The sequence below is a fragment of the Fulmarus glacialis genome, unplaced genomic scaffold, assembly GCF_000690835.1.
Source record: "Fulmarus glacialis isolate BGI_N327 unplaced genomic scaffold, ASM69083v1 scaffold5464, whole genome shotgun sequence".
Classification (NCBI taxonomy): Eukaryota; Metazoa; Chordata; class Aves; order Procellariiformes; family Procellariidae; genus Fulmarus; species Fulmarus glacialis.
In genome coordinates, this window is record NW_009209868.1 from 48,720 (window position 1) to 61,693 (window position 12,974).

Consider the following 12,974-nt stretch of genomic DNA (forward strand, 5'->3'; position numbering starts at 1 on the left):
CTTGTTAGAGTGATAAATGGAAAAGGCTATTAAAGTTTCAGCATGCTTAATAGTGTCCAGAGCCAATCTGTTGTATGACAGATGCAGTGATAGGTAGCTACTTGATGGACACAGAGGATCTATGGTTAGCTGTGTGCTTTTAGAAATGGGAGTATAATGTATGTACTGACAACACTGGTCCAAATGTAATCTGTAGAAGTGCAGGTTTCTTTTTGTATGCATCACATATGCTGTAAATAAGCAATGTGACTGACCAAATACAATGGATACACTGTTAAATAAGCACACGGTATCTGTTACTGTATTGGTTCTTTTTATTTCTCAGAGAAATAATTTGACACTTGTAAAACAAATGTATAAATAAATATGGGTGGCCAATCTCCCTAAATACCTGAACTTGACTTCAAAGGGTTAACTGTCCTTTGTTTTGAATTGTATAATATACAATGAACTTGTTTCAAAATCTGTTAATGGATATTTTTCAACTGAATTCAGTAAGTTCTGGATCAGGTCCATAGAGAGTACAAAACTCATGCATTGCCTAAAGTGTCTGTCTGGCTTTTTCTACGGTATAGAAAACTACAAAGGAGTGGGACAAAAGTTGGGTGTAAATGTTTTTTTCTAGAATATTTTAAAAGTTTATTTAAGGGGGGTGGTGTGTCTTGATGTCCCCCAGACTTTCCTGATATCTCAGTAAATTTCAATAGATTCCTTTGTATATCTAGTTTGCATTTCCACACATCTATCATTCAGGAACTTGGCTTAATAAATCACCTAAAACACTCTGCAAGAGAAAACTGTGTAGAGCTAATTCCTCTTTTACACCAGAATAACTCCATTGACTTATCAATGTTAACTCTTACTATATCTGGCTTGGAAAAATGAAGAACCAAATGAATGAATGCAGGAATTTGACCAACAAGGTAAAAATTGTGAAGGGGCCATGGATATTTCTTTTGAAAAAGTACATTTATGCCTTTGAGTTGGAGGACTTTAATTCATTCCAGTTCATCTTTTTTTTTTGTTTCTTTTTTGTTTTTGCGTACGTGCGCGCGTGTGTGTATTTCCCTAGCATTCTTTGAATGTATTGTTCTGAGGGGCAAAAAGTAAGATTAATATGGCTGAGTTAGTATCAGTTATTGTTTTCTTCCTAATATCCCGCAGCTTTATGTTGCTTTAGCGTATGCACATTCGGAGTTTTGAACATTGTGGGAAAAGGTTTCACTGGCATCCATTCTTGCCATTAAAGTGCTTCCCATCTGAATATTGCCTGCCAAAGTATGTGGTATCCTGCAGAGCAAGAGGATGAGGACATAGATTGCAATGAAGCTGAACAGTTTGCACTTCCTAACGGTGACACCAGACATCAATCTTTTGCAGAGACAGCCCAGAATAGAGGAGAGTGAGAACTCCCACCCACACCCCCCCACCAAAAAACAAAAGGAGAATTATCTTCTTTTTTTTCCCATTTCATTCCAGCAGTTTCTTTCTAAGATCCTCCAAGATGAATACGTTCTCAAATTGCATAAGCCAACATTTCAGTGGCTAAGACGCTTTTGGGGAAGTAAAAAAAAAAAAAAAAGAAAAGAATTGAAGTAAAAAAAAAAGTAGGTTCTCTGAAGTAACTTTTTTTTTTTTAAAAAGCATTTATTTAATTTAGTCTCAGTTCTCTTTATCATCAAGCTAAGGAGTAGAGTGCTAATTTGGTCACAGTTAATGTGTTTCACACATTTATACCACAGTTTGACATCAGTATTCAGTAACACCAAGTTATATTATACAGGTTGGCAAATGCTCAGAACTAAAGATTGCCAGTTCTGTAATCGGCCATATTTGGAGAGGCTTAAGTCAAGTCTGCAGCTTGTATAAAGTGGCACAGGTCTATAGAAGTCACTTTGCACCAGCTGCTGAGGATCTTCTCCTTTACACAGAAATTTGTTGCAGGTTTTTATTATAATATATAAATCTAATTTCATCAACAGGTTGATTTATACTTGTGCAATTAATGAGCCATATGGTCCTCTTTGTAGTAAAAAAGGTGCAGAAAGAGCTAAGTGCTGCAAAAAATTGCTACATCAATGAGCTGCAGAAGCTAACATATACTGTGTCACTCAAGAGGTTGTGAGGCTGTAAGGTGGATGAACCTTGCTATAACCAGTAGGAACCCTCACTGAAGAAAAGGTGATTGAAGAACTTGGGCCAAATACTGGACTTATGCTGGGAAGTGCTTGACATGGCTTGGGACTGGGTTCACAAACAGCATTTTGTGCTATGATTTAGTTATCCTTGAAGCTGCCACGGCACCAATTTACTTTTTGGTACAAATCAGAGCTGTTTTCAGACTCTTAGAGCTAAAGAGTCTCATATGAAAGCCAGAAAAACTGGAAAACAGGGTACCCGAGTCAAGCCTTATACACCCACAAAAGAGACAAGTCATTGTGTAACAGCTGCTGCCGCCATGGTTCCTCGCGACCCAGAGGCTCAGGTCTTTGTTACAGAGAATCATCCAGAACTCAGGCAAACAAAACTTCAACCAGCTGCAGAATTGCTCCCGGCAACTAGAGAACTTGAACAATTGGGTTCAGGAAGGTGTGAGAAACAGGTTGGTCAAGCAAGTTGCTATAGCAGAATTTGTGTGAGAGACCTGCTGTGTACTGAAAGACATGCCAAATATTCCACTATTTTCAGAGGTTACATATATACACGTTACTAAAACTTAATTCCTTCTGTATGTTTCTTTCATCTTCTGAATTTTTCCTATTTGTCTTTGTGGAAGTGTCCAAACCCAACATTTGCATGCTAAAATTGCTTTGGATCATTTATCTTCTCAATATCTTTCCTCACGAAGGAATGTATATTCATTTTCTATTAAATCTATGAGTGAAGTCAGAGATTGAGTCACTGTGAATTAATTTCTGAATCCTTACCTAATAAACTTTATACCTTTGTGGTTTTCCATGGCATGTGTGGAAAGAGACTGTTCAGTTCCCGGCACCTGTATGAAAAGCTCGCAGGCTGTGGGTTAGGACTGTCCTCATGTAATTAACTGAGACTCTTACTCTTGTTTACATTGATATAGTTTACATTGATGTAACTAAATTGCATGAAGTTTGATCCATGCAGCTTAGCTTCTGAGGGAACTACTCCTACTAGAAGAGACTGAGTCTTCAGGAACACTGTGGCTTTTTCTAGCCTTTCCATTGGTATCCTATGCTTATGAGGATGCCAAGAAATAACATAGGGCACCTATGGGTTGAAAGGACCATTATTTTTGACCTGGCCAAGCTCTGCTTTCCTAACCACGTGATATCTTAAATATTTTACAGATCCAGAAGTGTATCTGAGTATAATTCACAGTCCTCCCAGATTTTTGCTAAGCAGGGATATGATCTGGCCTGTTGTTTGTTCTGGGTAGCATATGTAATACTTTGGCTTGTCTTGATTCTTCCCACGTTTCCCTAGACCATTCTGCATCTTAAGTTTTGCAGATTTTATTGTGGATATTTTTGTGTGGGAGCAGTTTTGTGTTTTCAACTGGTATGGCAGCAGATCAAGCAGGAGGTTTTGGCTTGTGGACAGATTCTGGAGGCAGGTTTTGTAGAAGGTTGCTCCAATTTTTGGCTTGTAAGCCATGGGACCATATAGCATGTATTACTTGATTATAAGTTAGCCCACTCACTAAATAGTTTGCTGACCGCATACAGTAATTTAAGAAGAGGGCTGAAAAACAGAGATAATACTGAACAAAGCACAGAAAAAGCACATCTCGCATCACGGAAGGATCAGATGCTGAACACCTAGTGAAATTTCCTAATTAAGCTGCTGAATTGCAACTATGTAGGTTTCAGAGTGTCTCAAGGTAGCATTATTTTCTGTTTGACACTGGCTGTGTGACATGCTGTATGATTGCCTATCCTGGAATTACCTGGGTACCGCAATATATTTCACTGCAAAATGACCAAAGAGGACGAGATAGTGCTGAGGCTGAAGAGGTGTTTCTGAGTTGTTCCACTTCTCCTGACACACAAACTCTGGGAGCAAAGGCTAATGTAGTCTGTTTTTCCTATTATTCTAAACAGTAGTGGAACTCCTACTTTCTAAATGCTGAGAACTGTTCTGTGTCAGGTATGTGCACAGCTAGGTGCTTCTCAATAAAAATGTGCGGAAGAAGAAAATTGAGAAGATTCTTTGAAACTCTATAGTGAATCAAGTCTAATTCACCACTTGAACTCATATCTCCTTACAGCTAGTCTTTTGATTTACGTATGTGATCATCCTGAGAATACAAACTGCTAACACTCACTGTAGCCAAGGCCACAATGTAAGAAAAATGTGTCTTATTAAAAAAAAAACAACAAACAAAAGAGTGTGCATTTCCCTGTATACACGCTTCTTTGTGTGTGGTGTATATAATACAGTCTTCCAGATAAATTCCTTGGATCTAATCCTGTTCTCATTAAACCCATACAGCCCTACGCTTACGCTAATGTAACTGAGGAAAGAATTTGTTCCTATAAGAATTATATTTCTAATAAGAAGGAAGCAGAGGCTTTTGGCATATAACCTATCTTGCAACTCTTATTGAACAACACTAAAACAAAAAACATAAAGCAAAGTTGGATCAGAAGAGTAACAAAAGAGGGACTACACCACAACAGACTTGAACAGGAGAGTCATGTACAGATCCTATCTACCTCTGTTGTGGAGATGATAACTAATCTGTGTAGGTAGATTTCTGTTTTCATGTGAGGTGGAATGGATTCTAGGGTGACTTCCCAATTTTAATAAAGGCATCCCCTCTGGGTCCCAAAATACAGTTTCTTAGCCAACTTTTGTTGAAAAAATCTGGTAGTTGTCCCTCCCAGTAACAAAACTTAAGTGCTGCTCTGTCTCAGTCGTTGTTCATCCAATGCAAATGTAGAATCCAGCAGGGAATGAGACTCCTTGAAAAAGCCCTGTATGAGAAGAGATTTATTCAAACATTTCAGAAGCATCAACAGAACAGATCAATTAGAACAAGGCAGGAAGGTAGTAAGTAATCAAACAGTTGTTTTGTCAATAAGAAAAGCTGATAGTTTAGTGGAGAAATTATTTAAATCCTATGTATTCTTCTCTGTTTTATCTTTGTAGGGAGGGTTGAAATGCATAGAAAAGGAATGACTGGAAGATTTACCCTCCAGGCCATTTTTGTTTCCTCAGTCGTCCTGGGTTTTCTACTGATCGTGACTGGAGAGAAGTAGACCCATGAGATGATCCCTTTTCTATTGCTTGTAGGCGAACGCAGCAGAGAGTACCTGCCTCTGAAGCGCTGCAGGTTACAGCTGCTCTAGGAAGCAGCAGTTTCCACCCTGGGGTCAGCAGGGACCACGCCGTGGGTGAGGGGTTTCTTGCCACATGCTTGGCTTTGCGGAGTTCATCGTCATGTGGTAATCGTGACGCAGTAAATGTGATTTCGCTATCTTCTAAGTTTCTAGCTAGGTAAATTGTAGTTCAGTTCCTTGCTGAATACTGAAGGTATCTAATCTTGTAAGAGATGGCAAGCATAGTCAAACTGAAGGTTTTGTTTAAATTCAAGTAGACGCTGAGGGGAAACTCACCTGTTCTCCTAGCTACAGTCGGCGTTGACTGAAAGAGAATGTAAACTTTACTCATCATATGGACATATTTCTAAATCATCTGTATTTTTTTTCCACTTTACTTTAGATCCAGGTCTTATAAACCTGTGTGAAAAGAAATTGCCCCCTTTTAATTAAAAGGTCTATCTAATCTTTTTTATTTGCTAAAGGTTCATCAAATCTTTAGCATTTCACTGATTTTGAGTACTGTGTAAAATGGTCGTTTTCATTGACATCACTCCTTGAAATGACTACAGGTTTTTTTGGCACACATATTTTCTCCTGTTGTTAATAAAAATGTGTTGGGCTGTGGAAATCACTGAAAGCTACAGAAATGAACAACAACAAACTCTCATTATGAACTTTCCGCATTATATATTCTTAAAGAGAAATCTTATGTGCACAATGACCAGTTTCTACTACCACGAAAGAAATACTTCAGAAGTAGTGAAATATGGCCCAGGCATTGGATCTATCTTTGGGTCTCATAGAAAGGAATTTGATTAGTGCCAAAAAATGAATTTGAAATAGAAAAAAACTAAGGCTAAGTAGAATCATTGGTTACCATACCACTATGATTGTGATGGTGTGTGAAATAGTTACATTTTATGTATTAATTAGGAGCAGGAGGGAGGGAAGAATTGGAAAAGAAGGATAACATCATTGATCTTTCTTCCTTTTGGAAAACCCAGAAAAGAAGATAAAGTGGGACTGCTGCAAAAAGCCTGGCTCCAGCTTCTTGGTAACCGGTGCTTCATTGGTGCTGCCAGGCTACTATTAAGTTCCCCAAAGCCTCCTCTTCTCCAAGCCACTTCTCTCAGCCTGTCATTTTCTTTCTTCTATCAGTAGAATTCATATATTGGACTAATGCTAAAAAAGACAAATCTTCATTTTCCTTTAGAATTAGTATTAAGACATTTCAACCACTTGGAGCCCACTAATTTTAGCAACTGCAGGTCTGACTCTGAGATAACTTCAGGGAGACTTAAAGAGCTAGAGTGAAAACAGGGCCAGATGATAACCCATCCATCATCCAGCAATTCCTGTGTAGCACCAATTTTCTTTCCTTCCTCACCTATTTACATGGCATCATTCATTCTCTTTTGGGGTTACATGCTGATTCTTTTACAGTTTATATCGGGTGATGGCAGAAGATATTCATTGATTCTGTACAATGGTGGTAATAATATAAGATGTAGTTGTTCTGTTCTTCCCCAGATGCAAATAGCTCATCAGGTCTCCACCCATTAGCAGGAACCTGGGGAAAGCCACACCAGGAAAGGAGGCCCTTGCTATGCTAGGTTATAATTAGTATAACTTTCTTCACAACTACATGAAATGGAAATGGCACCTTTATCTTCCGTTAGAGAGAGTTCTTCATAGTAGCAGAAGATGCAGAAGGTTTCCAAGACCCAACCGGGTGGAGTACTCAGGAACTTAAAGCTGGTCCCGCTATGAGCAGGAGGTTGGACTAGAGACCTCCTGCAGTTCTCTCCAGCCTGAATTATCCTGTGATTCTATGATGTTCATTCTCCTGAATCAAAAATAGCGTTTTTGTGCATATGTGTGTTACAGTTATGTATTTTTAAAATTATATTTACCTATCACATTTGACTTAGAAAACATCAAAAATTCGATTAGAGCATTGTCTGGGTGGCTTCTCAAATTCCATCACCTACTTTTTTCCTGTGGCTTAACAGGAGAATTTGACTGGTGAGGTCTACAAAATGCAGTAATACTTCCTGGTTTTACACAGACTTTTAAAAAAAACTGTGTTGGAATTGGCCATATCTCGGTCTTGCTCCCTTTTTTGGTCATTAAGTAATAATGCATATGAGAAAGTGCATGTGAGGGTCTTTTATAATTTTGTTCTCATTCAAATAACTTTTCTCCTTTTGCTTCAAGTTATCATCATTATGAATGAAAAAGTGAAACCACAACTATTCTATAGACACATACATTTTGGTTTCTGTTGCGGATAGTTGGTGAGCAGTCAGCTGTATTTCTTGAAGAGTGCTTGATCTGTTTCTTACATTTGTGAGATGTCTTTTAGGCATTATGATTGTGATATTTTTAATGTACTAATGGTTACAGGCTGAGTTTTGGGGTGATCTATTTCACACTTATTCATGATATTATTCTTTTGCTTCAAATAAAAAGTTATTGATGATCACTTTCTTTAGATAAATTTTTAAGACAAAAATTATTTCCGATCATCAACTCTGCCTATTTTGCCAAGGAATTTAACATAGTCTGTGCCATTGATGTCAGCAAGAATAGGATTAAGGAGCAGAATTTAATTTACTTAGCTGTAACAGAAGTAGTCAGAAATAGCTCTAGCAGTTAAATTACTTGTGGCAGAATTGTTTGCTTATGTCCCTAATATTCCTGTGGTATATTTCTGAATGATAGATCATTTAAGCCGACTCGCACATCTGAAAGATTAACATTTTACCAATATTCATTTACCTTATTCCATATTCTTGTTAGTGTAAGAGGCAGTTTAACTGAAAAATGAATGCTAATAAAATGCCTTTTTAGTAATTCACTTTGAAAACCATTTGACCTTAACTACAATGAAAGTAGACTGTAAAAATCATCATAGATTCCCTTCCTTGAACTTTTCACAATGCTGAAAAATGACTGAGGGAAAGAAGCAAGATCTAGTTACTGTACCCTGTTTGTACAGCTGTACTTCATTGAGTGGAGGCTTGTGTTACACACAGTTTGTGATAGGAAGTAAATGCTTTTAAAACAACTAAGGAGACAGGTCTTTAACCTCCACCTTTTCAGATGCTTTGTTCACTCATTTAGCTTCTGTCAAGGTCTTGGGAAACGTTTCAAATACAAATTATTATTGAGTACTGAAGCTCACCTGAATAATTCATCTCCTAGTGAGCTCATTAGGCAGAGATGCATTAAGATGTTGTTGGTTTTGGTTTGTTTTTTTTTTTGAGGGAGAGATCACTAATTCTTGATATAGCAAACACTTATTCCTTCAGGAACAAATGCATTTAAAGAAGGAAGAATTCTCAGATTGAGCGTTAAGTGTTTTATGGTAGTTGAAATTACAGTTTTAGTTCAGCAATTGTAAGGATTTTCAGGGACTTAGAGGTCATGAAAAAATGATGTTGTCCTGTAAATTACCAAACAGTCAAAATTCATTAGATTTAAAATTCTCAGTTTCTAGCATACAAGACTGTTACCTCCTGTTACAAGACTATCTAGTCCCCTGAAATGGTGAAGACACCTTGAGATTCATTAAGACGATTTTTTGGCATTACTTTACATTGCAGGTACATGTTAATCACCAGACCTAAACTATTTGATGTAACCTTGGCACCAGATAATTTCAGGACTTTAAATACACATTATAAGATCATTCTGTGAATGTGATTCTAATATCTGCCAAAGGCACTTCTGCAGTTGCTCTGGTGAAACAAGTCAGTGGCGACAGGAGTGTGCAGCTGGCAGACAGCCAGTTAACTTTTAATTTCTGTAATCAGCTGAGGCTTTGTGTATACTTCATCCCTTGAAATACATGTGACCTTAAATTTAGGTTTATGCTAAACAGGCATTATTTGGGCTGCATTAACCACTCACTTTCTCATTTTGCTGTTATTAAGGTCATCTTCGTAGCTATACATCTGATGGCCATGAACATTTCTATCTTAGCCTCCCACTTAGGACTCTCCAGATATCAATATACAGTACAGAGGGGCCACCCAGATCTGACCTTAATGAGAAAGTGCCTTGAAATACAATCAGGATTTTGAAGTTGTCTTCACTGCGGTGCATTAGAGGTGTCATGCCTTCAGAGGACATGGCTGACACTGGTTTTGCCCTTATTCCAGCAGCTTTTTTTGAACTGTAACACAATAGAGCCACTGCTCTCCTTTGGCTAGATCCGGAGTTCCCAGCAAGCAACCATTTGTTTTTCCATTTGTCGCTAGTGGGCAGGCAGTGGCTGTGCTTTGTGGTCTGTGGAACAAGTGGGCTTGAAGATTTACGTGTTCCAGAAAACTGTAAGCATAACAGCAGACACCAGTTAAGTTGTTTAAATTTGAAGCGTAAGATTTTTTGGAACATTTTTTGTCCCCTTCTAGTCTTGAAATGTAACTTCAGTAAACAAATGCAGGCCTTGAAAGCATCCTCAGTCCTTGTCCCTCTGAACCCTGTAACAGAGCTCCCTACTGACTCATGTCATCAGGACTCAGCTCAGGCTTTCTGGCTGTTTAATGCTCATCTCGCACATCCTTCTGCTCTTCCAGCAATGATTTTAGCTCCTGCCACGGCCTTGCCTTCCTCAGCACGAAAGTTGCATTGACTTGTGTCCACTTACTGACATTTAACCCAGCCTACCCAAACTCAGCTCTGAACATTAGGTTTCATTACCTGCTATACTATGGTAAAATAGCAAAGTATGTGTTGGGAGATTAGTTGCTTTTAGCTTAAGAAAAAAGGCCTTGGGAAACAAATGTTGCTTTGTTCTCTAGTACATACCTCATTAGAAATTATGTGTTTTGCAGAGGTTAATATACTGTGGGCAGCGCACCAAGTACATCATAGTTCTGAAGACTACAACTTATTCACAGCCTTGAGACAATCTGTACTGCAGAAATACACCTCCTGGGTAAGTTGCACAAGATTTGACAAATTAATATCAATGAGATTTAGTAAAAGTGAAAACATAGTGTTTATTTCCCTTCGAAGAAAAACATATAAATTATTTAAGATGTTTGACACTGAAAGCGCGGAAGTTGAAACTGAAGAATCTGAAAATCATAAGCTTAAAAATACATTTATTAATGTTTTTACAGCAAACTTGAAAAGAGATACAGCAGTTAAGAAGGCTAATTATAGCCCTGCATTTATATTTTCATAACTTTTTGAGTAAAATGGGACAATTTTTTTTAATTCAGTTATTCATGCGTAAGTACAGGAAAAGATCACAGTATAGCGTAACTACTCTAGAATACCTGAAAAAAGCAGGGAGAGAAATCATTACTAAAGATTGCTTTGGACATGCAAATGTATTTGTCTCTGCTCATTCATGTCATCTGTCAGTACTCCAGTAAGTACTACTTTCACCTGGTGTTATTTCAGATAGAATTTCTTTTAAATGGTAAGCTGTGTACACATGCAATATAAATTGAGTACTCATTTATAGATTTAAAAATGTGTATTTCCAAATTCATTCATAAATGTAACATACTATTTAGTGTTTAGTTTTGGACCCAGGATAACTGCTGATTTCCTCAGTTGCACTCTCATGTTCTCTTCTGACTTTTTTAACTCAGATTGTAGCTTGGTTGGTTGGTTGTTTTTTAAAAAAGAATAATAACTTCAAAATTTGAATTTTCAGAATTAGAGTTCAAAAGCAATATTCAATGTATTTTTGTATATATTAAACATATAAATGCTCTTCTCTAATGGTATAATACTGGTGGTGGAGGAAAGCCGTAGTCCTCTGGCAATCTCTACAACTAGCCTATGAGCAAATGACTCAAAGCCAAGAGTGTGTGCTCACACAAGCAAATCCAGTGTAACTCCATTAACTTCAGTAAAAGTTTGGATTTATGCTCACATAACTGAGCATGGACTTCGCCTGTTGTTCATAACTGTTTCAAGCCCATGATGTTAGATGAGTTAAAGTGCTAGGTTCCAAAAAAATGACTAGTTCTTCTGGAAATTGTGAAACAGATACTATTCATTTTGTTTCTTAAAGTCTTTTCTGTAAATTGTTGTTCTTTCTTTATTCAGAAAATAGTCATCTAATCTAGTAGGAGTGCCTCAAATTCAAATGGCCATAATGAACAATAGTGGAAGAGATGCATCTCTGTCACAGCTCTGCTTCCTATGTAAATACTGCCATGTTAAAGATTTAACCTTTGCACATTTACCCATTGGGACCATATGTGCAAATGCTTAACAAAAACAATAATTCAGAAAAGACAAAAAGCCTGTGTGTGCATATGGGTGTGTGCATGAGCACTTTGCCTGCCTGCGTGGTTTTGAGGATGATACCTCAGAGAGCATAAAATATTCAGGAAGGCCAAGATGTCTGGCCGCCTTAGATTCTGAAGACCATCCTTAGGACCACACTGGTATCACTTGGCAAATAATATATGTACATTTAAAATTCATTTGCTTTGAGCAAAGGGAAGTCAACCTAGGAATCCATAGTATTTTTGTGCGCGGTGTTTTTTCCACCAAATATTTGGTATTAGCCAAGACATTTGATTAATGTAAATATTGGTTTACCTCCCCCTAGAACTTTTCAGAGGTGTGCCAGTTTTCTTTCTCCAAAGCCTTACTGTGCATGAACACATTTCTTGCTATTTCTTATAGCACTGCTATTTTTTTGACCTGCCAGCCTTGTCCAGAACCCCATGGATGCATCTGCCTCGAAGCTGAAACTCAGTGAAGCCTTTAGTTACTCTCTGAGAGTGATCTGATGTTGCTGAATGTGTACTGTTGAATGCAGTTTGACATGAAGTTTTGTAGAGGCTGTGAGAAAGTTGCGGTGGATGATGTGGGATTGTGGGACTGTTCTGCTGCCAGCTCTGTATGTGTTTTAAGTTAAACGTTATAAGATAAATAAATCAGCGTATTAATCTGTGTGGGTTGTGCTCGAGCTGATTGAAAAGATGTGAAATGAAAGAGAAGAGAAAAACATGCTTGAAGTACAATCAGTGGTGTGAGATGTAATCCTGAACTTGGAACCAAATGTGTATCGCTTCACGTCGTTTGCACACACAGTGTTTCTGTTACTCCAGTGGAGGGGCCATAGTGAAGCAGACCTACTGTTAAGACTGAGAGATGGTTTTGAAGCCCATTTTGTGGGAAAAAGATGTGGAAAAAAATGTATATTCATTTTTAAGAAGAAATCAGCAAGCTAATGCTATATAAATCTTTGCTTCTGATAAAACACTTGGTTAAAGTGTAATTGTGAAAGGAGAAAGTAACATATACACCTTGAAAAGCTATGATTTAATTCTATGAGTACCAGTTCTTAACTTTCCTCCAAGGGTAAGATTTGATTGCAAATAATAGATCCATAATAATTTGATAGCTTTAGACGATACGTTTAGATAAAGGGTTGAATTATGCCTTGTTGGTTCAAAAGCAGTGGAAACATCTGTATATAAATCTGGAAAGGGAATAGCTAACACTGTTCTTTTCAGCACAGAGTCACAGAGTTCACTTCTTATCTACTGAGGAGTCTGCCAGGTCTGGGATCTGTAAGGGATGGGGTTTTTTTTGTATCCTTAACTTTAACTCCTGCAGAATCCTCACAGAAGTATAGCCCACGTGCACTAGCTGTCGGCAGCGACCCCGCCGCCCCTCGGCAGCCCG

At 37.9% G+C, this 12,974-nt stretch overlaps 1 protein-coding gene across 1 annotated transcript in view; it reads left to right on the plus strand.

Annotated features, from left to right (window-relative positions):
- The first annotated feature begins 2,458 nt into the window (after window positions 1-2,458).
- AGMO (alkylglycerol monooxygenase) overlaps window positions 2,459-12,974 on the plus strand; it is a 123,038-nt gene continuing 112,522 nt past the window's right edge. The window contains exons 1-3 of the mRNA XM_009576967.1: window positions 2,459-2,589; window positions 5,275-5,426; window positions 10,145-10,248. Coding sequence (XP_009575262.1) covers window positions 2,459-2,589; window positions 5,275-5,426; window positions 10,145-10,248 — 387 coding nt within the window. The remainder of the gene's footprint in view (window positions 2,590-5,274; window positions 5,427-10,144; window positions 10,249-12,974) is intronic.